The sequence below is a fragment of the Salmo trutta genome, unplaced genomic scaffold (assembly GCF_901001165.1).
Source record: "Salmo trutta unplaced genomic scaffold, fSalTru1.1, whole genome shotgun sequence".
Lineage (NCBI taxonomy): Eukaryota > Metazoa > Chordata > Actinopteri > Salmoniformes > Salmonidae > Salmo > Salmo trutta.
Genome location: NW_021822736.1, coordinates 82,416 through 106,112, shown reverse-complemented (window position 1 = coordinate 106,112; position 23,697 = coordinate 82,416). Strand labels below are relative to the sequence as shown.

Sequence of the window (23,697 nt, the reverse complement as noted above, 5' to 3'; positions counted from 1 at the left end):
CCTATTTTGCTTTGTCATTATGGGGTACTGTGTGTAGATTTAGGGGGGGGGACAATTTACAAAATTTTAGAATAAGGCTGTAATGTAATAATATGTGGAAAAAGTCAAGGGGTCTGAATACTTTCTGAATCCACTGTATTTGTGTGTCCTCCAGGCGTATGAGAGACGGTTCCCCACCTGTCCCATGATCCCCGTGTTCCTAATTGAACTGTGTGTGTCCTCCAGGCGTACGAGAGACGGTTCCCCACCTGTCCCACGATCCCCTTGTTCCTAATGGAACTGTGTGTGTCCTCCAGGCGTACGAGAAACGGTTCTCCATCTGTCCCATGATCCCCGTGTTCCTAATGGAACTGTGTGTGTCCTCCAGGCGTACGAGAGACGGTTCCCAACCTGTCCCATGATCCCCTTGTTCCTCGGCAGCGAGGTGCTGAGTGACGTCACCAGTGATGACGGGGCGACCCGTGTCGTAGAGCGGTGATGCCAACTCGGCGTGGACACACCCCGACTCCTCAAGAAGGTCAGGGGTCATCTCTCACGCACACGTCAGACGCGTACTTACACTAAACCATTGATTGGTATTGGGATTAAGTTCTTCAATAGTTCTCAATGTGTGTCGTTGTGGATAAATAATACTGAGGGATTGTAACTGTGTGTTGTAGGCTGTGGGGTTGGACAATGCCTACTTCATTCAGAAGAACACACTGAGTTGGAGAGACAGAACTCTGGTCATCAAGGTTCACAACGAAACCTACAACAGACTCATCATCACGGAAACATGTTACAGTGTGAGTCTGGGTCTGCGAGCTTGAGCCTCTGTGAGTGTGTGCCCGTGTGTGTGCGCATAAGCACCTGCGAGATTGTTTACGTGTGGGAGCACGTGTGTGTCGGAGGAGGGAAGGAGAGGGGGGATTGAAGGGGGGAGGGAAGGAGAGGGGGGATTGAAGGGGGGAGGGAAGGAGAGGGGGGAGGGAAGGAGAGCGAGGGAAGGAGAGGGAGGAGGGAAGGCGAAGGAGGAGAGATGCAACAGCCGTAATACTCTTGAATGGCCTCTTCTCCCTTAAAGAACCATGGTGTAATTTCGTGTGTGTGTGTGTGTGTGTGTGTGTGTGCGTGTGTTTGCCCCCGGTGAAGCGTTGTGCAGACCGCACCACCCTCTGGAGAGCTTTACGGTTGAGGGCGGTGCAGTTGCCGTACCAGGCGGTGATACAGGATGCTCTCAATTGTGCATCTGTAAAAGTTTGTCAGGGTTCTAGGTGACAAGACACATTTCTTCAGCCTCTTGAGGTTGAAGGGGCGCTGTTGCGCCTTCTTCACCATGCTGTCTGTGTGGGTGGACCATTTCAGTTTGTCCGTGATGTGTACGCAGAGGAACTTAAAACTTTCCACCTTCTCCACTACTGTACCTTTGATGTGGATGGGGGAGTGCTCCCTCTGCTGTTTCCTGAAGTCCACGATCATCTCCTTTGTTTTGTTGACGTTGAGTGAGAGGTTGTTTTCCTGACACAACACTCCAAGAGCCCTCTCCTCCTCCCTGTAGGCTGTCTCGTTGTTGGTAAACAAGCCCACTACTGTTGTGTCGTCTACAAACTTGATGATTGAGTTGGAGGCATGCATGGCCACGCAGTCATGGGTGAACAGGGAGTACAGGAGGGGGCTGAGCACGCACCCTTGTGGGGAACCAGTGTTGAGGATCAGCGAGGTGGAGATGTTTCCTAGTGTGTGTAGGTGATACGTTGGAAGCAGAGTACATAGAGTTACCTGGGTGACGGGAGAAATCGTTAAAACCTCTTTAAGCTTATAAGTAATTAAATGTTTGGAGTAACCTTCTAGTGCCGAGCACTAGGTTTCATCACAGTGTTTTGTTGTTGTTGAATTGTGTTTATGCTAATAACGCTGTAGTCGGGTTTCTGATTGATGAGAGGCTGAGCCCCTTGAGAGGGAAGTCTAGGGGAGAAATCGTTAAAACCTCTAAGTAATTAAATGTTTGGAACAACCTTTTAAAGTGTATATGACTTCTAATGTGTGAAGTTTTTTTTAAAGGCTATATAGCTTCTTGCAGGCGTACGTATGTGTGGGTGGGTGTGAAACCACACGTCCCTTGGCAGACAGCGAAAAGGCGCTTGCTCGACTCAATTCAAGGAACCGTTGCTCTTCTTCCTAGTTTGATAGTTTGACTGTAAAGGACTGATGTTCTCCTGGTTTCATCAAGCCCTGTAAATACATCCATTGTGCTTCATATTATGTATCATTTTAAATGAAAAGTAATTATTTTGAATAAAGATTTCTTATAATGCAAATTGTGTCACAATTATATTTTTGTCCGTTTCAGACATAGCTTTTACTCCAGTGTTGAGAATGTTAAATTCTTAGCTGGTTCAGGCCATGTAGCCTGGCCTATTTATTGGCAAGTGCCCGAGGAGCAGTTGGGGGAGTGTTTTTCTCCATCAATCCCTGGGAGAATCTCAATTGTATTCTCCTCGCGTCCTCTCTCCTAGTCTCCTCCTCAAAACCTATTGGAGAAAGCCGTAGGTCCCGCCCCTCTGAGCTTCTCCTCCAATGGGTTATGAGAAGGAGGAGAGAGGACGCGAGGAGTGTGCAATTGAGATTCTCCCGTTGATGTCACTCACAGCAGTCTGATGGGTGGTGACAGGCGCTTGGGGACTTGGGAAATGGTTTGAAAGATCAACACCAGGCTACTGCCAACGTATAGTAGCGACGGAAGAGATGCAGGCTACTCGCAGGCAGTGGCAGCTCTATTATATTTGGTAAGCTAAGCAACATGCTTTGTATTATGTCGAAATGTAATTGATCGAGCACACTTTCAGTCCCTACAGGATTTCACAAAATCCTTTGGTGATTTCCGCAGCCAAGAATGCTTGATTTTGCGGCAGTTTTTTTTCTTCACGTTAATTTCATATAAAGCAATAAAAAGTCATATGTGCTCAGTTTTAGAACGATTTTAAGCAGAATACATAGTACAAAAACAATTAGAAACATTTAAAGTGCTCAATTTTGTTTATTTTCTTGAACAAACAGCTCTTTTTCTGAACAAAAAAGGGGTGGAATCTAGCTCAGAGTTCCAACATAAAAAAAAATGCATGCCCCCATAATCTGTAGGTACTAAATAAGATTAAACTAGGACAAAAGAAACACCTGGGGTCCAATCTGCAATTAAGACATATCTCAAGTTCATCTTCCATGAAAACAATTAGAGACAAAGTGCTTTTTTGGGCTGTTTCTTTACATAATAAGAGGTGCAAAAATCCTAAAAATAACAATTGCACCAATTAATTAGATAAAATATATATCCGTGGGTCATAATCCACTCACACATTTCTCTCCATCAGGCTTGAGGCTTGCTATCAACACGAGATGTCTCTCTCTCACAGTTTGTAGTGGAGGATACTAAGTTTGTAGTCAATGATAATTTCATGTTGGTTTATTATGAACCAATGGGATACTAACAGTTTGTACTGGAAGATAATATGAACCAATGGGATACTAACAGTTTGTACTGGAAGATAATATGAACCAATGGGATACTAACAGTTTGTACTGGAAGATAATATGAACCAATGGGATACTAACAGTTTGTACTGGAAGATAATATGAACCAATGGGATACTAACAGTTTGTACTGGAAGATAATATGAACCAATGGGATACTAACAGTTTGTAGTCAATGATAATTTCATAATTTTTTAGGTTATCGATCATCAATTTATTTATTTAGTTTTTTTATTTTATAAATCATTGATCAAAAATGTATTTGTTCTAACTTTGTGTTATGTTTGTAGAGTGAAGACTATCACACAGCTCCTCATGTGTACTGGTGTGTGTGTGTGTCTGTGCAGAGTGACGATGGTTCAGAAGTACCAGTCTCCAGTCAGAGTCTAAGTACCCGTTCGAGATGGTGATGGCGGTGAGTGATGTCATCAATACTCCTGAGTCATGTTTCACACTGAGAAGGTGTGTGTGTATTAGCTTCACGGACGTGTGTGTGTGTGTGTGTGTATTTTGGCTGGCCTGGTATGTTGTAGGCGACCTACTGATGTACAAAATGACAAATATGCTCTGCCCTCTTTCATACAGTAGTGTGTGTGTGAGATCAGATATTCATTACTGGCTGGATCAGGTGAAGAACACATTACTACTCCATATTAATACTGCATATTACTACTCCATTTCCATTTTACTACTCCATTTTCCATATTACTACTCCTTGTTCCTAATGGAACTGTGTGTGTCCTCCAGGCGTACGAGACACGGTTCCCCACCTGTCCCATGATCCCCTTGTTCCTAATGGAACTGTGTGCCTAGCTAACAAAATACAACAGCTTGCCAAGCTAACAGCTAAATGTTTGTTTTTGACTGTTATAATTCGAATTATATCCTTTAGGCTCTACATGTTGTCATGGAAAATATCAATGTCATTTCTAACAACCAATGAGCAACTCCGGTGTAAATCTAGCTGCATATTGAACATTGAGATTTCTTTGACAATGACAAGGAGTGGAATGTTAGCTAAAAAGATACTCAGACTAGAGACATTTTATTTTATTTATTTCACCTTTATTTAACCAGGTAGGCAAGTTGAGAACAAGTTCTCATTTACAACTGCGACCTGGCCAAGATAAAGCAAAGCAGTTTGACACATACAACAACACAGAGTTACACATGGAATAAACAAATATACAGTCAATAATACAGTAGAAAAATAAGTATATGTACAATGTGAGCAAATGAGGTCAGATAAGGGAGGTAAAGGCAAAAAAGGCCATGGTGGCAAAGTAAATACAATATAGCAAGTAAAAACACTGGAATGGTAGATTTGTAGTGGAAGAAAGTGCAAAGTAGAAATAGAAATAATGGGGTGCAAAGGAGCAATATAAATAAAATAAATACATACAGTAGGGGAAGAGGTAGTTGTTTGGGCTAATTATAGATGGGCTATGTACAGGTGCAGTGATCTGTGAGCTGCTCTGACAGCTGGTGCTTAAAGCTAGTGAGGGAGATAAGTGTTTCCAGTTTCAGAGATTTTTGTAATTTAATCAACGCATGGATCAAGATCCCTGTTGCCTAAATTGTTTTGTGTGTCAAATAGCACCTTTGTGTGCACTTCCAATAATACCGTATACTGTATGGTACAGAAACGGTATGAAGATCTGGATACCACCCCAAACCTACACTGAAGGGTTACGGCCAAGGAGAGGTGGAGAAATTGGGACCAGCTGGATATGAATGTCAGACAGTTTACCCCCCCCCCCCCCCCACACACACACACACACGGATTAATCTTCAGCCAGTTTCTCCCACCTTTTGAAGGCATCCTCTAACGTTAGACATGGCGTCAGGTCGGTGGTGCGGATGATTGGGGTGACGTTTCTCCTCTCCTTGAAGACGCACAAGCCCTGGAGTCCCCTCTTATCCTCCAATAAGATCTGGACAGGGTAGGGGTCCACTCTGTCCCAACAAGATGCTTCCTGAATCCCTGTGTCTGGATCTATGTCTGCAAACCTGAAGAACAGACATATGGCATGGAGAGGGATAGTGGCGTTGGCAACATGCACACAGCTAACTGAACATTTGGCACTGAGCATGGCTAGATATTTAGCCATCAAGGTTAGTTAACTAGTTAGTGTCAGCTTTGGAGTCAGGGCTTCTGAATGGTTTTACTAGCTAGTTAGATTGTTTGATAGCCTCTAAATTTGAAACAAACAATGCCATAACGCTACAAATGTACGATATAGGGAAAATGTTTAGTAGGACTGTTGTTAGGCACTGGGAAATCCATGTTCAAAATAAACTTTCGCAGTTGGAGCTAGTTTTTTCTCTCCAATTTCTCAGTCGTCTGGAACGCACTGAAGTAGCTAGACAAGTAACGGCTCGATCACGCCGACAGTGTCAATGCATTTTGGTACACCTGAAGTACATTCATTCCAATGGAACGCTGCGTTTGCCTTGCAGCATTGCGTTGCAGTGAATACGTTGGATTTATATAAAGTATGCGTCATACTGTATGCGTAGACGGCTTGACATAAATGGTAGCAGAAGGTGAATGTTGAACACATATCCAGATGATGCTCCGTCCCATTTTTCGTAATGACACTGTACGTGTGATCGACGCGTAAGAAAACGTCAACCTACCTGTCGACGAGCACGACATCCGCTCTCTCTTGCGGCAGCTCGTAAAAGTCGACTTCGTGGTTCGAGACCAAGGATTTCCAAATTAACTCTCTAGTATACGAGTCTAGATTCCGTGGGAAAGCAGGGTTCCTCTTCTCCAACCGAATCCACAGAGAGAGGATAGTAACCCCGTCCAGTCCCTCCAACGCCACTTCGTCCATTACTATGTCTAGCGGATCCATGGCTAGCAAACTAACGTTAGCTCGCTAGCTCCGCTGCGAATTCGTGACTCAAAGTTTCAAAAATATATCGAGCCGTACTACTGTATGGCTCGATATGCATTCAAAGCATCTGAATTGTATCCTGTTTAATTAAAACCGCCAAATTAAAACGTTAAATCAAGCACATTTCACGCAAAAAATGTATGTTTTCTTTAGGAGCTGACGTATCAACTGTGTGTTCCTGTCGTTACGTAGCACATGTAAACTTTGACCTTGTGTTGTACGTCATTTGCGTCACTGAAGGACATCTCCCAAAGTTCCACAAGATGGCGGCCTACTCACATTTACCTGGAAAAATAAAACGGAAACTATAGTCATCACAACAGTAGACGGCAATAAACTGAAATCAACAAACGTTATTGCATCCAACTCCTGCTATTAAAGGGCTGAGCTAAAATATGTTGCAGAATAGCTTGGGACTGTCCTTAAAGGGTGCACTAAACTGAAAGGAACAAATAGTCAGGAGGATTGCCTGCATACATTATGGGATTTTAAGTATAGTCCTGGACATAAAAGCATGTTCAAGAGAAACTGACCCTAGGAATAGGGCCCTAGATTGGTAACCTTTTGCAGACCATGTATAGATTGGTAGTAGGGATGCACCGATATGACATTTTTGGCCGATATCCAATATTTTCCTTGCCAAAAAACCCGATACCGATAAAATTGTTAGCGGCCTTTTACGCATTCTAATACAGTTAAATAATTGAAACACACACACACACACACCACAAAGTAGTTTTTTGGGCATTTACGCATGTCCCCATTACCAGTAAAACATAATCAAACCCATTTCTTTCACTTACTTGTGTCTGTTTCATGTCACTGTGTCTATTTCCATGTTGTCCAGCTGTGTCTAACATTTCACGTAAACCCTGTTTCTTGTCTGCATCGAAGTAGCGGTTCTTGTACCTAGCATCGAGCATGGTGGCGACACAGTAGAGGCTCAGAGAGATCACAACCGAATCGCTTGTTTGCAGACTCTTGTAGAGTACTTTCCAAGTTAACCCCACGGTCTGTGTCGGCAGTTTTGTTGAGCAGGCGCTTCAATGCCATTACAGAGGGTATCACGTCTGCTGCAGACGCAGTTGATGAGCTTATTTCTGGAGTCAGTTGTTCGAATGGAGCTAGGAGTGTTCATGTTTCAAACGCTCTCAAATGCCATTGAAATGGCAGCAGCGGTATGTGAACCAGCACATTCTTGAGCAATACGGCTTTCCTCAGTGCAAAATCCTCATCGACACACTGTGCTGTCAGACTCCGCATGCTCATGGGGCTGACATCACTGGTCCAAATGTCAGTCGTGAAGCTAATAGCAGTGACGCCCGTAGCAAGTATCTCATGGATGTGCGTTTCAACAATACTGTGTAACTCTGGTAGGGCAACATCTGAAAAATAGTGCCTACTTGGTAGTGTGTCCTGGGACTCGAGGTGCTCCACCAGTCGGCGAAAGCCAGCATCATCCACAACAGAGAACGGTTGATTGTTAAGGAAAATGAATTCCATTATCTTGGTGTTAATGTCCTTCGCCTTTGAATTGTCTCTCTGAAATGTTCTTACTCTTTCAAATGACTGCTCGACTTGTTGACTGCTCTATCCACACAGCAGACATTGTGGGCTAGGTTAGGAATGCTGTGTTGCACGTGTAGCGCAACATTTTACGTGGCATCATTACGTTATGTACCTACGTTATATAGGTATGCACGTCAGCTTTGACATTGGTTTTGCACATCGGTGTTAAACTAGACATCGGGCCGATGCTGGTATTTTTAGCTAATATCGGCTGATTCCAATATATCGTGCTTCCCTAATTGGTACCTTTAGCAGACTCCATGTATAGATTGGTACCTTTAGCAGACTCCATGTATAGATTGGTACCTTTAGCAGACTGGTACCTTTAGCAGACTCCATGTATAGATTGGTACCTTTAGCAGACTGGTACCTTTAGCAGACTCCATGTATAGATTGGTAGAAGTGACTGCCCAGAAGCAGTTTAGGTTTTCTAGAGCGTCAATAGATCCTTTTCACATAAATCCTGACGGCAACAGAACGATGCTCTACTACTCCAACAAGGACAGGGGTCATATTTTATTCAATGTATTTATTAACGAAGTACCTTTTTAAAAAGAAATGTACAAGTGAATCCAGCGCTCTGCAATCTCTGTGTAGTCTATAGTTTATAAACCTCAGAGACTGGCTGGCTGTCAGCGGGTTGAGGACTGAAAACATAGGAAATATGGCAATGTACATATTTACATAGTGAAGAGCAGGCTTGTCTAGACCGACACAGCGTAATGTTGGTTGAAAATAATAAACTAAATAACAGCAGCACCTAGAGGCTAATGCATGTAATGACAGGTTTTATGACAATCAGTGATTGAAGTTAGGATGGGAATAAAAAGGCACAGTTTTCACCCCACCACTACTGACATCTGGGCCTGTATTCAGAAATCTTCTCAGAGTAGGTTGGCTGGATCTAGGATCAGGTTGTCCCCCCCCCCGTCCATGTAATGTCCCGTGTGGCTCAGTTGGAACTTGCAACGCCGAGGGGGGGGGGGGACCAGTATCAATGAAAATGTATTCCACTCACTACTGTAAGTCGCTCTGGATAAGAACGTCTGCTAAATGACATAAATGTAATGTTATTCATTGTGATCTTAAAATAAAAAAATAAAATCATAGATCAGTCCCACATACTCTGTAGTGACCCTGTAAGAACTTAGTTAAATTAAATGGAAATGACCTTCATTATAATTATTACCATTCTAAAAAAGGACCCTTACAGCTTTTCCCATTCATTTATGAGAATTCCAGGGAGACGTCTCAAATGGCACCCTATTCTCTATGTAGTGCACTACTTTTAAAGGCCAGTAGAGTACAATATAGAGAATAGGGTGCAATCCAGGACATCCCCCCCAATACTTCCAATAACACAGCATTAAATACCATTCAAAAGGGGCAATGTAGTTTACAACTACAAATAAAACTAAAATCAGGTAAATCCAATGTATAATCATAAAATACATTTTATATAAAATGAGAACATGCTTGCCGATTACTGGACAGATATTGTCGCATGAAACAACATTCTCTCATCTAAAACGTTATAATTCAGAGGGGGAGATAGTGGGTCACAATCTTGGATTTTTTTGGGATGAAATAGTCCTATTGTGTATTTACCCTCTTCGACCAGATCTGAGGACAAGTCAACTTCAGGCACTGTTTCTCCAGAAGTTGATTTAAAACCCAATACATTTAACTCCACATTATAGACTGGACTATTGGGGGAAATAGGGATTAACCAAGTGAATTTCTGCCATACAGACATATACACAATAAAACAATACATTTAACTCCACATTATAGACTGGACTATTGGGGGAAATAGGGATTAACCAAGTGAATTTCTGATATACAGACATATACACAATAAAACAATACATTTCACAACGGGACTAACTGTACAGACAGACGGATTTAACAGATGTACAGACAGTGCCCAGAGACAGACAGACAGACAGACAGACATCGCAACACAGACAGGTTATGGATTTTCTTTGGCTGTTTACATAGATCCACGCACCGTAGATCAGTTCATTGTAGAAATACAATGTAGTACATAGAATACACACAGTCCAGGAACCTTGGAGTAAAAAACAGATCCTAAGACAGTTTCCTCTCCAGAGAGTGACACCTTATTCCCTATATAGTGCACTATTTCTGACCACAGCCCTATGAAACCTGGTAAAAAGTAGTGCACTATATAGAGAATAGGGTGTCACTTGAGACACAACACAGGGTTAGGGGTAAGCTGATTCTAGATCTGTGCTCTGCTATGGGGCAGCTTTGATCTGAAACAGATACAGGCCCTGGGTGTCTGAGGGGAGAAGTTGGGGAGAGTTGCAGTACATTAATGATCGACAGACAGTTTTCAAATTCCAAACCAATCCCTAGCCCCCACTCCAAAACTAGGGTGTAGGGGGTTAGGGTTTCAACCTAGAGTGTAGGGGGTTAGGGTTTCAACCTAGGGTGTAGGGGGTTAGGGTTTCAACCTAGAGTGTAGGGGGTTAGGGTTTCAACCTAGGGTGTAGGGGGTTAGGGTTTCAACCTAGGGTGTAGAGGGGATTCAACCTAGGGTGTAGGGATTAGGGTTCAACCTAGGGTGTAGGGGTTAGGGTTTCAACCTAGGGTGTAAGGGGTTAGGGTTGGACATAAGTAAGAGGGTATGTGCCAAAGTGCACACTATACCCTATATAGTACACTACTTCTGACCAGAGCTCTATGAACCCTGGTCAAACGTATCACACTATATAGGGAACACAGTGCCCTTTGGGACAAACAGCCAGAGGCAGTTGAACGGGATAATAGACATAAAGAGTCTCCTGGAGAAGCATGGACTGCCTGAAAACAGATTTCAGCCCTTACAAGACTTAGCCATCTAGCTTTAAAATATATACCTTTACATATAAAAACACAAGGAGTCCCAAACCACACCCTAACCCCCCACGTAGTGCACTAGCTGGGGAATAGGGTGCCATTAGCCATAGGGCTCTGGTTAAAAGTAGTGCACTAGCTGGGGAATAGGGTGCCATTAGCCATAGGGCTCTGGTTAAAAGTAGTGCACTAGAAAGGGAATAGGGTGCCATTAGGGACTGTACCCCATCCTGTACACATGTTAAAACCTACTAGTACCTGTACATTACCCACCCAGAAAAAATACTCAACGTCTACAGGTAAAAAGACTACTTTTCCTTTTATGTCCGTAGGCATAGCGTTGTATCAAATATATACAGCTGCAGTAAACCAGTTTTACAGAACAATGTTTGTTTGAACAGAATGCTGTGACATCGCTAGGTGACATCAGAGGATGGAGCGGGAAGGTTCTTTATGACGTCATTATGATGTCCACGTGTTGAGGAGATGAAGGCTCCGCTCCATGATGAAAATCCTCACCTCACGTCCCAAACGGCAGCCTATTCCCTATAGTGACCAGGGACCATAGGGCTTTTATTTTGGAACATAAAAGCTTGTAAAAACACTGTCTTTCAGCTCCAAATTATTTTACATTTCGGTATTCTAAAAATATTCCCAGGCATAGAGAGATATGTGATTATACACAAATGTAAGCAAGGTTTGAAATGATTATGTTTTAGTCAAATAGTCTGTTTGGGCTTGTTGTATTCAATTTGCAGTCCACAAATTCTATGTAATTATATTCAGGCCCCCTGACCAGCCACTCAAGAAAAAAATAAAAATAATGAATCAGCCTGTGGCTGAATCTAGTTGATGATCACTGGGGTCTAGGGTGCTATTTGGGCCGCACCCATCCCCTCTGCCCCCTCAGTGACGAGTCTAGGGACTGAAGGGAGTGAGATTCCGGAATGGAACTCAGCCGTCATCCTGTTCCGAGCACCATGACGTCTCCATAGCAACTTAGCAGCAGCTGGTTCTGGAAGGAGAACAACTCCCCCAGAGCAGGAGTGGAAGACTGTTTAGAAATCAGCTTTTCACCCTGTTCATCCCTCCTTTCCAAACGTGTTCCTCTACGCTTCAACCAGGCAGAGACATTCTGTGTACCATTCCATCCTTCTGTCTCATCCTTTCCCACCCTCCTTTACATCCCCCCCCCGCTCCTCCTCTTCCTCCTCCTCTTCCTCCGTTCCGGTTCAGTCTTTTCTCTGCGTCATTGTTCCTCCTCCACTTCCTACTTCCTCCCGGCTCCATTTCCTGTTTCCTGGTTCAGTCCACCTTCTCTACCTTACCGATGATCTTCTCCTCGTAGATGGGCAAGACGGCGTCGTCCTCTTTGACTTCCTCAAACACCACGCCACAGTCAAACTCATCACTCACCTTCTTAAAGTAGAACCTAGAACACACACAGTGAATCAACACACACACACACACACACACAGTGAATCAACACACACACACACACACAGTGAATCAACACACACACACACACACACAGTGAATCAACACACACACACACACACACACAGTGAATCAACACACACACACACAGTGAATCAACACACACACACACAGTGAATCAACACACACACACACACACAGTGAATCAACACACACACACACACACAGTGAATCAACACACACACACACACACACAGTGAATCAACACACACACACACACACACACACACAGTGAATCACACACACACACACACACACAGTGAATCAACACACACACACACACACACACAGTGAATCAACACACACACACAGTGAATCAACACACACACACACAGTGAATCAACACACACACACACACAGTGAATCAACACACACACACACAGTGAATCAACACACACACACACACACAGTGAATCAACACACACACACACACACAGTGAATCAAACACACACACACACACACAGTGAATCAACACACACACACACACACAGTGAATCAACACACACACACACAGTGAATCAACACACACACACACACACACACACACACACACACACACAGTGAATCAACACACACACACACACACACACACACAGTGAATCAACACACACACACAGTGAATCAACACACACACACCACACACACAGTGAATCAACACACACACACACACAGTGAATCAACACACACCACCACAGTGAATCAACCCACACACACAGGAATCATACATCAACCACACACACACACACACAGTGAATCCAACACACACACACACAGTGAATCCAACACACACACACACACAGTGAATCAACCACACACACACAGTTGAAATCAAACACACACACACACACAGTGAATCAACACACACACACACACACACACAGTGAATCAACACACACACACACACACACAGTGAATCAACACACACACACACACACACAGTGAATCAACACACACACAAGTAGTTCCCTATGTAGGGAACAGGGTTAGAAGACAGGACTTCATCGTCCACAGGTATTCACCCTGTTCCCTTCATAGGGCCCATAGGACTCTGGTCACAAGTAGTGCACTGCGTAGGGAACAGGGTGCCATTTGGGACACCCCCCCGTGGTCTCCAGAGCTTAATCTCCATGACGATGACCTCTCACCTGTAGTAGCCCTTCTTGGTGAGTAGCTCCTTGAACTGTCCCAGGGTCACCACGCGACCTTTGACTGTGGTGCGGTAGGGGATTGGCTCGCCACAGAAGTAGTAGGCCACAGTTACGTTCTCACACTGTGACACCTGCTTCTTACTGCTTAAAGACTTCTGTCTGGAGGAGAGATGGAGACAGACAGTACTGCTTAAAGACTTCTGTCTGGAGGAGAGATGGAGACAGACAGTACTGCTTAAAGACTTCTGTCTGGAGGAGAGATGGAGACAGACAGTACTGCTTAAAGACTTCTGTCTGGAGGAGAGATGGAGACAGACAGTACTGCTTAAAGACTTCTGTCTGGAGGAGAGATGGAGACAGACAGTACTGCTTAAAGACTTCTGTCTGGAGGAGAGATGGAGACAGACAGTACTGCTTAAAGTACTTCTGTCTGGAGGAGAGATGGAGACAGACAGTACTGCTTAAAGACTTCTGTCTGGAGGAGAGATGGAGACAGACAGTACTGCTTAAAGACTTCTGTCTGGAGGAGAGATGGAGACATGAGACATTTACATGACATTTTTAGTCATTTAGCAGACACTCTTATCCAGAGCGACTTACAGTAGTGAATGCATACATTTCATACATTTTTTCCCCCGTACTGGTCCCCCGTGGGAATCGAACCCACAACCCTGGTGTTGCAAACACCATGCTCTACCAACTGAGCTACACGGGACCGACACTACATGGTGACAAACAGAGTTTATGTCTGTCAGACTGACTGATCCATCAGCATATTGGAGTCTCCCTCCTCTCCCAATACAGCCTCCTGTCCCAGTAACTTTACATCATGTAGTAGAAATTCTACACAGGGACACTGGAAGTCAATCTTAAATGAATCATTCTTTATTATCAGTGCGCTGGAGAGGTTCCAAACTCTCCTGCTCGAACCCCTGATCCTAATCTCAACGCTAACCCCTCGTTCCCACCTCAACCCCTGATCCTAATCTCAACGCTAACCCCTCGTTCCCACCTCAACCCCTGATCCTAATCTCAACACTAACCCCTCGTTCCCACCTCAACCCCTGATCCTAATCTCAACGCTAACCCCTCGTTCCCACCTCAACCCCTGATCCTAATCTCAACGCTAACCCCTCGTTCCCACCTCAACCCCTGATCCTAATCTCAACACTAACCCCTCGTTCCCACCTCAACCCCTCCTCCTCTTACCTCTGTTTAGCCTGCAGCAGGGCGGCCCTCCTCCTCTCCTCCTCCAGTCTCCTCCGGGCCTCCTCTAGCTGAGTGAGGGGGTTGGGTGCGGGGTTGGGGGGCATGGTGGGGTCCTGGATGAAGGGGTGGGAGGGCTGCACGTTGTTCCGCAGCTGGGCGCTCACCCAAGGGTGCACTGCCCCAGGACGCTCCACAGAGCTGGGTCTCAACAGCTCCACACTCCCCTGGGTCTTCCTGGAGCCTGTGGTACTCCTAGATAGGAGAGAGAGAAGGAAAGCGAAAGAGGGGGGGAGCAAGAGGGGGGAGAGAAAAAGAGAGAAAGAGGGGAGAGAGAAAGAGAGGGGGGAGAGGAGAAAGAGGGGGGAGGGAGAGGGGGGAGAGGAGAGAGAAAGAGGGAGAGAGAGGGGGGAGAGGAGAGAGAAAGAAGGTTAGTTAACATTGGAGTAAGTGAGGGACAGAGAGTGCGTCCTCCCGTGTGTGTGTGTGTGTGTGTGTGTGTGTGTGTGTGTTTGTTTGTGTTACCCGTGTGTGTGTGTGTGTTACCCGTGCGTGTTCTTTTTGTGTCGTAGTGCCTCCCCCTCCATCATCCACTGCAGTATCTTGTGGTTTCTCTCCAGGTCCTCCAGCGGTACCTGGGCCTCCTGGACACGCCCCTCATCACCTTTACCTGTCGGCTCCGCCCCCTTCTTAGAGCCACGCTTCGATAGGGTGCTGCCCTTACTGCTGGGGTGCAGGGAACACACAAACACACAGGTCAGTATGGCGGTACACAGGTCAGTATGGCGATACACAGGTCAGTATGGCGATACACAGGTCAGTATGGCGATACACAGGTCAGTATGGTGATACAGATGGGCTTCCAGTCCATGTCGGGTTCCAAGTCCCTTCTAGGGGTGAAAGAATTCTGTCCAATTACCTTTTAAACTGAATATCGTATCTTACTTAGCAAGGCTAGCTAGTGGACAGAGTTCTACATTAGTGAGGTTAGCTAGTGGACAGAGTTCTACATTAGTGAGGCTAGCTAGTGGACAGCGTTCTACATTAGTGAGGCTAGCTAGTGGACAGCGTTCTACATGAGTAAGGCTAGCTAGTGGACAGAGTTCTACATGAGTAAGGCTAGCTAGTGGACAGAGTTCTACATGAGTGAGGCTAGCTAGTGGACAGAGTTCTACATGAGTAAGGCTAGCTAGTGGACAGAGTTCTACATGAGTAAGGCTAGCTAGTGGACAGAGTTCTACATTAGTGAGGTTAGCTAGTGGACAGAGTTCTACATTAGTGAGGCTAGCTAGTGGACAGCGTTCTACATTAGTGAGGCTAGCTAGTGGACAGCGTTCTACATGAGTAAGGCTAGCTAGTGGACAGAGTTCTACATGAGTAAGGCTAGCTAGTGGACAGAGTTCTACATGAGTGAGGCTAGCTAGTGGACAGAGTTCTACATGAGTGAGGCTAGCTAGTGGACAGAGTTCTACATGAGTGAGGCTAGCTAGTGGACAGAGTTCTACATGAGTGAGGCTAGCTAGTGGACAGAGTTCTACATGAGTGAGGCTAGCTAGTGGACAGCGTTCTACATGAGTAAGGCTAGCTAGTGGACAGCGTTCTACATGAGTAAGGCTAGCTAGTGGACAGAGTTCTACATGAGTAAGGCTAGCTAGTGGACAGAGTTCTACATGAGTAAGGCTAGCTAGTGGACAGAGTTCTACATGAGTAAGGCTAGCTAGTGGACAGAGTTCTACATTAGTGAGGCTAGCTAGTGGACAGAGTTCTACATTAGTGAGGCTAGCTAGTGGACAGAGTTCTACATTAGTGAGGCTAGCTAGTGGACAGAGTTCTACATTAGTGAGGTTAGCTAGTGGACAGAGTTCTACATGAGTAAGGCTAGCTAGTGGACAGCGTTCTACATTAGTGAGGCTAGCTAGTGGACAGCGTTCTACATTAGTGAGGCTAGCTAGTGGACAGCGTTCTACATGAGTGAGGCTAGCTAGTGGACAGAGTTCTACATGAGTGAGGCTAGCTAGTGGACAGAGTTCTACATGAGTGAGGCTAGCTAGTGGACAGCGTTCTACATTAGTGAGGCTAGCTAGTGGACAGCGTTCTACATGAGTAAGGCTAGCTAGTGGACAGAGTTCTACATGAGTAAGGCTAGCTAGTGGACAGCGTTCTACATTAGTGAGGCTAGCTAGTGGACAGCGTTCTACATTAGTGAGGCTAGCTAGTGGACAGAGTTCTACATTAGTGAGGCTAGCTAGTGGACAGAGTTCTACATTAGTGAGGCTAGCTAGTGGACAGAGTTCTACATTAGTGAGGCTAGCTAGTGGACAGCGTTCTACATTAGTGAGGCTAGTTAGTGGACAGAGTTCTACATTAGTGAGGCTAGCTAGTGGACAGCGTTCTACATTAGTGAGGCTAGCTAGTGGACAGCGTTCTACATTAGTGAGGCTAGCTAGTGGACAGCGTTCTACAGTGAGGCTAGCTAGTGGACAGCGTTCTACAGTGAGGCTAGCTAGTGGACAGCGTTCTACATTAAGGCTAGCTAGTGGACAGCGTTCTACAGTGAGGCTAGCTAGTGGACAGCGTTCTACAGTGAGGCTAGCTAGTGGACAGCGTTCTACATTGAGGCTAGCTAGTGGACAGCGTTCTACATTAAGGCTAGCTAGTGGACAGCGTTCTACAGTGAGGCTAGCTAGTGGACAGCGTTCTACATTAAGGCTAGCTAGTGGACAGCGTTCTACATTAAGGCTAGCTAGTGGACAGCGTTCTACATTAAGGCTAGCTAGTGGACAGCGTTCTACATGAGTAAGGCTAGCTAGTGGACAGTGTTACACATTAGTGAGGCTAGCTAGTGGACAGCGTTCCACATGAGTAAGGCTAGCTAGTGGACAGTGTTCCACATGAGTAAGGCTAGCTAGTGGACAGCTTTCCACATGAGTAAGGCTAGCTAGTGGACAGTGTCCCGCATTATTAAGGCTGCACTGTTCTAGTCATGCAAATCGTGACTTGAGTCCGAGTCTAGTTCGAGGCCTAGCCTCAAGTACGACAACACTGATAACACATAACCCCCCCAGGTACTAACCTATAGCCCATCGCGTCCATGGTCCCAGCCCCATCTGCGTAGTTGCGTCCCTTCCCGGTAGCGTAGTGGTGGGCCTCCCCGTTCCACAGGCCGCTCCCTGGGGTCCTGGAGCCTCCACCTCCTACACCCAGCACCACCTCATCCATCTGGGGCTCTTTGGGCTTGGTGCCCCCTGGGGGGTGGTGGTAGCCATGCTTGTGGTGGTACACACCTGAGGGAACAGAGACATATAGGTTAAATAACTAGAACTCTACCTCTTAACCCAACAAAGGAGGTGTTAGCCATGCCATGTGGTGGTACAGTCTTTATGGACACATTCAAAAAGAGATTGGTTTAGAGGTGGTCTATGATATATTTCACCTCTATACCTGGGCCCGTACTCATAAAACATCTCTGGGTAGGAGTGCTGATCTAGGATCAGATTGACCTTCAAAACCATAAAGAATATGATTATATGGAACAGCACTCCTACTCCGATGCTCTGTTGGTTGAATACACTCCATCACATTGATTATACAACGTCAATACTATACATACGTAGACATACGTCAACACTATACATACGTAGACTACTGAGTTTGTCTGATGCTTTAAGCACTGAGATAAAAAAAATGAAGACACCAAAAATGACTAAAGAGGGAGCTAGATATCATCATAGCCTAACCAGAAAAAAAACCTGTTCCCTCCCGCTGCCTGCAGCTGCTGGTCTTCTCAGATTCTGCCATTATGCTTCTGGAGCTGCTGGTAACAGGCTAAACCAGCGGTCGGCAACCCTTTCCATTTGGAGTGCCAAGTTATCCTACCATTTCTACTGATCTGTATGCCAGTTATGGTTTTCATATGCATATTTTCTTGGAACAGTTTCATTTAGAATAAAGTCTTAATTTCTCAAAATCAATGTCATGTGGTTGATCGACATATTCTATCTGAATGAAAATGATACAAATCTATAAAGTAACTTCTATGGCCATGACCATTATGTAAAAATAGCCGACATAAACCAACAAATAAAAAACATGGCCAGCCTGCAGGTGGAAAATATCCTGATAAAAATAAATATCCTATAAATCACATTGGCTACGCATGGCCTGTCTGTAAGGAACTGGAAACATTGTATCAACTATTAACTTAGTCCAGCCCATCAGAGTTTCCCGCGCCAGCGAGCTAAGAAGTAATCAGGTAGGTCTATGTTATGACGTTTCCACCGGATCAGAGCATTACATTTAGTCCCCCAACATGCTGAGTGGTTATTGAAAGGGAGAGTAGGCTACATTGAGGGACTATAGTCAATGAGGCGAAGAACAAATGACTTTGAGAAGCTCCACAGTGACGGTGAGTTAAGACAATCAGAAATAGTAACATCCCCAAATGGGCACATTTATATGCCTATAGGCCAGGTAGCCTTGGACTACTTCTATGTGTAATCAGGGCCAGGTAGCCTATAGGACTACTTCTATGTGTAATCAGGGCCAGGTAGCCTATAGGACTACTTCTATGTGTAATCAGGGCCAGGTAGCCTATAGGACTACTTCTATGTGTAATCAGGGCCAGGTAGCCTTGGACTACTTCTATGTGTAATCAGGGCCAGGTAGCCTATAGGACTACTTCTATGTGTAATCAGGCCAGGTAGCCTATAGGACTACTTCTATGTGTAATCAGGCCAGGTAGCCTATAGGACTACTTCTATGTGTAATCAGGTGCGTGTCTGTGAGAAAAAAAAAGAAAAATGTAAAAAATGTGTCGTTACTCAAGATTGACAGGATCGCTAAATAATCCAAAAAGTTTTTTCCTGATAAGTATAGCCTGTGCGCTCTGTAAACAACATGTCCACTCCTACAATAATATCGGGAAGACTGGAATAATAATATTGAATGCATGAATTCCGTAAACCAACAAACATTGTAGATTAGAAATGAGGGTAATTAACGGTCAATGTACTACTGATGATACTAGTGTGCCATCTACGTGACTAGTCCACCCAGACAGGCCTCCGCAATGGACTAGTCCACCCAGACAGGCCTCCGCAATGGACTAGTCCACCCAGACAGGCCTCCGCAATGGACTAGTCCACCCAGACAGGCCTCCGCAATGGACTAGTCCACCCAGACAGGCCTCTGCAATGGACTAGTCCACCCAGACAGGCCTCCGCAATGGACTAGTCCACCCAGACAGGCCTCCGCAATGGACCTGTCCACCCAGACAGGCCTCCGCAATGGACTAGTCAATCAATCAAATGTATTTATAAAGCCCTTCTTACATCAGCTGATATCTCAAAGTGCTGTACAGAAACCCAGCCTAAAACCCCAAACAGCAAGTAATGCAGGTGTAGAAGCACGGTGGCTAGGAAAAACTCCCTAGAAAGGCCAGAACCTAGGAAGAAACCTAGAGAGGAACCAGGCTATGAGGGGTGGCCAGTCCTCTTCAGTCCACTCAGACAGGTGTCTTGTGTGCCATACATTTAAAAAAAAAGTATATATGTCACTGCTCAACCCAAAAAAATCTTGGGTCGACCAACAGCCTATCGACCAGTCGACTAAATGGGGTCTGCCCTAATTGAGACTAACCTGGATAAATAAAGATAACATCAACATACCTGCTCCCATCCCCGCTGGGTCCCCTCCCTTGGCTCCTGGCTTGTGGCCTTTCACCCCTGGAGGGCCCTGGGTTCTCCCAGAGTGAGGCGGGGGGTACACCCCGTCGGGGGAGCGGGACTTGGGGGAGTGTCTCCCGGTGCCTGGTGACTGGCAACCCGGCGTCTTCATCACTCTCTGCACGTGTTCGTCTAGGATGGACTCCGGGTTCTCCTCGTGCGCGTCCTGTAGCGCCAGAACACCATTGTACGAGGTCTCTGAATAACGGGACCCGTAGTGGGGGTGGAGGGACGAGGTGGAGGGGGGGAGGGAGTTTACCATGGAGACGTCGGCGTCGTCACCCTCCTCCTCCTATCACAGAGCAGGAGAGGAAAGAAGGGGGCGGGGTTAGAGGAGAAGCAGGTTAGTGTGTGTGGGATGATTACTGTCCAACACACACACACACACGTCACACACACACCACTACATACCAGTCTGACCCTCTTCAGTCTCTCCTCCAGTCTCTCCTGAGCTTCTCTCTCTCTCAGAACTCCCTCCAGTCGACTGATGAGGTCAACAGCAAACCTCTCCGGCTCAACGTGGACATCCTTTGGCACACGGTATGTACGCTACACACATAACATCTATCAGATACCATAAACATCACATGCATGGTCTACCGTTATGACCACAGAACATTATCAGACACCATAAACATCACATACATAGTCTACCGTTATGACCACAGAACATTATCAGATACCATAAACATCACATACAGTCTACCGTTATGACCACAGAACATTATCAGACACCATAAACATCACATACATGGTCTACCGTTGACCACAGAACATTATCAGACACCATAAACATCACATACAGTCTACCGTTATGACCACAGAACATTATCAGACACCATAAACATCACATACAGTCTACCGTTATGACCACAGAACATTATCAGACACCATAAACATCACATACATAGTCTACCGTTATGACCACAGAACATTATCAGACACCATAAACATCACACACATAGTCTACCGTTATGACCACAGAACATCTATCAGATATGATCTATATACAGTTGAAGTCAGAAGTTTACATTCACTTAGGTTGGAGTCATTAAAACTCGTTTTTCAACCACTCCACAAATGTCTTGTTTACAAACTATAGTTTTGGCAAGTCACTGAGGACATCTACTTTGTGCATGACACAAGTAATTTTTCCAACAATTGTTTACAGACAGATTATTTCACACTGTATCACAATTCCAGTGGGTCAGAAGTTTACATACACTAAGTTGACTGTGCCTTTAAACAGCTTGGAAAATTCCACAAAATTATGTCATGGCTTTAGAAGCTTCTGATAGGCTAATTGACATCATTTGAGTCAATTGGAGGTGTACCTGTAGATGTATTTCAAGGCCTACCTTCAAACTCAGTGCCTCTTTGCTTGACATCATGGTTAAATCAAAAGAAATCAGCCAAGACCTCAGAAAATAAATTGTAGACCACAAGTCTGGTTCATCCTTGGGAGCAATTTCCAAACGCCTGAAGGTACCACATTGATTTGTACAATAGTACACAAGTATAAACACCATGGGACCACACAGCCGTCATACCGGTCAGGAAGGAGACGCGTTCTGTCTCCTAGAGATGAACTTACTTTGATGTGAAAAGTGCAAATCAATCCCAGAACAACAGCAAAGGACCTTGTGAAGATGCTGGAGGAAACATGTACAAAGGTATCTATATCCACAGTAAAACAAGTCCTATATCGACATAACCTGAAAGGCCACTCAGCAAGGAAGAAGCCACTGCTCCAAAACCACCATAAAAATGCCAGACTACAGTTTGCAACTGCACATGGGGACAACGATTGTACTTTTTGGAGAAATGTCCTCTGGTCTGATGAAACAAAAATAGAACTGTTTGGCCATAATGACCATTGTTATGTTTGGAGGAAAAAGGGGGAGGCTTGCAAGCCGAAGAACACCATCCCAACCATGAAGCATGGGGGTGGCAGCATCATGTTGTGGGGGTGCTTTGCTGCAGGAGGGACTGGTGCACTTCACAAAATAGATGGCATCATGAGGGAGGAAAAATATGTGGATATATTGAAGCAACATCTCAAGACATCAGTCAGGAAGTTAAAGCTTGGTCGTAAATGGGTCTTCCAAATGGACAATGACCGCAAGCATACTTCCAAAGTTGTGGCAAAATGGCTTAAGGACAACAAAGTCAAGGTATTGGAGTGGCCATCACAAAGCCCCGACCTCAATCCTATAGAAAATGTGTGGGCAGAAAAAGCGTGTGCGAGCAAGGAGGCCTACAAACCTGACTCAGTTACACCAGCTCTGTCAGGAGGAATGGGCCAAAATTCACCCAATTTATTGTGGGAAGCCTGTGGAAGGCTGCCCAAAACATTTGACCCAAGTTAACCAATTTAAAGGCAACGCTACCAAATACTAATTGAGTGTATGTAAACTTCTGACCCACTGGGAATGTGATGAAAGAAATAAAAGCTGAAATAAATCATTCTCTCTACTATTATTCTGACATTTCACATTCTTAAAAGAAAGTGGTGATCTTAACTGACCTAAGACAGGGAATTTTTACTAGGATTAAATGTCAGGAATTGTGAAAACCTGAGTTTTTAAATGTCTTTGGCTAAGGTGTATGTAAACTTCCGACTTCAACTGTATATGAGGTAGGGTATAAAGTAGTGTGTAGTGTGTATACTACTTACAGGTATATGAGGTAGGGGCACACGTCCATTGGCTTTGGCACTTTCATGCATCTCTCTACGATGCTGTTTACGATACCGGTAGGGTGGAACACCATCCCTGCAAAACACACCCACGTTAGAATTCAGAAGAATGTGTTTCAGTGTGTGTGAGAGATAGAGGATATGTTTGTGTGTGTACTCACACACTGCTGTCGGTCAGTGAGAGTGTGTCGCCGTCGGAGACGCTGGACATGCTCTGCTGTTCACTGTCGTTAGCGCTGGTCACCGGGGCGCGAGCAGAACCCATGTTAACGTAGTAGGGGTTAACTACCAGCTCTCTGCATGGTCTGAGAGGAGAGATGGTTACACACACACACACACACACACACACACACACACACACACACTGTAGGGGTTAACTACCAGCTCTCTGCATGGTCTGAGAGGAGAGATGGTTACACACACACACACACACACACACACACACACACACACACACACTAGGGGTTAACTACCAGCTCTCTGCATGGTCTGAGAGGAGAGATGGTTACACACACACAGTAGGGGTTAACTACCAGCTCTCTGCATGGTCTGAGAGGAGAGATGGTTACACACACACACACAG

At 45.1% G+C, this 23,697-nt stretch overlaps 2 protein-coding genes across 3 annotated transcripts in view; both read right to left on the bottom strand.

Annotated features, from left to right (window-relative positions):
• Positions 1–5,037: 5,037 nt before the first annotated feature.
• On the bottom strand, positions 5,038–7,456 carry LOC115184103 (general transcription factor 3C polypeptide 1-like). Its single transcript, XM_029745094.1, has 3 exons — positions 7,214–7,456; positions 6,148–6,695; positions 5,038–5,517 (listed from the first exon to the last, which is right to left on the bottom strand). Exons 2-3 carry the CDS (start codon positions 6,366–6,368, stop codon positions 5,292–5,294), a joined length of 447 nt encoding a protein of 148 aa, XP_029600954.1. The 5' UTR covers positions 6,369–6,695; positions 7,214–7,456; the 3' UTR covers positions 5,038–5,291.
• A 1,037-nt stretch (positions 7,457–8,493) lies between these two features.
• LOC115184100 (axin-1) overlaps positions 8,494–23,697 on the bottom strand; it is a 29,964-nt gene continuing 14,760 nt past the window's right edge. For both annotated transcript variants that reach the window (XM_029745088.1, XM_029745087.1), the window contains exons 6-14: positions 23,276–23,419; positions 23,094–23,190; positions 20,828–20,965; positions 20,360–20,708; positions 17,767–17,977; positions 15,240–15,419; positions 14,697–14,948; positions 13,485–13,646; positions 8,494–12,273 (exon numbers count right to left, since the gene is read on the bottom strand). In XM_029745088.1, the coding sequence (XP_029600948.1) occupies positions 12,147–12,273; positions 13,485–13,646; positions 14,697–14,948; positions 15,240–15,419; positions 17,767–17,977; positions 20,360–20,708; positions 20,828–20,965; positions 23,094–23,190; positions 23,276–23,419 (1,660 nt within the window). In that variant the 3' untranslated portion in view covers positions 8,494–12,146. The remainder of the gene's footprint in view (positions 12,274–13,484; positions 13,647–14,696; positions 14,949–15,239; positions 15,420–17,766; positions 17,978–20,359; positions 20,709–20,827; positions 20,966–23,093; positions 23,191–23,275; positions 23,420–23,697) is intronic.

Excerpts from the sequence above, each read along its gene's own strand:
- LOC115184103 (XM_029745094.1), bottom strand. The coding sequence starts at position 6,368 with ATGGATCCGCTAGACATAGTAATGGACGAAGTGGCGTTGGAGGGACTG. Across the intron at positions 5,518-6,147 it reads GATGTCGTGCTCGTCGACAG|GTTTGCAGACATAGATCCAG; the intron begins GTAGGTTGACGT and ends TCTGTTCTTCAG.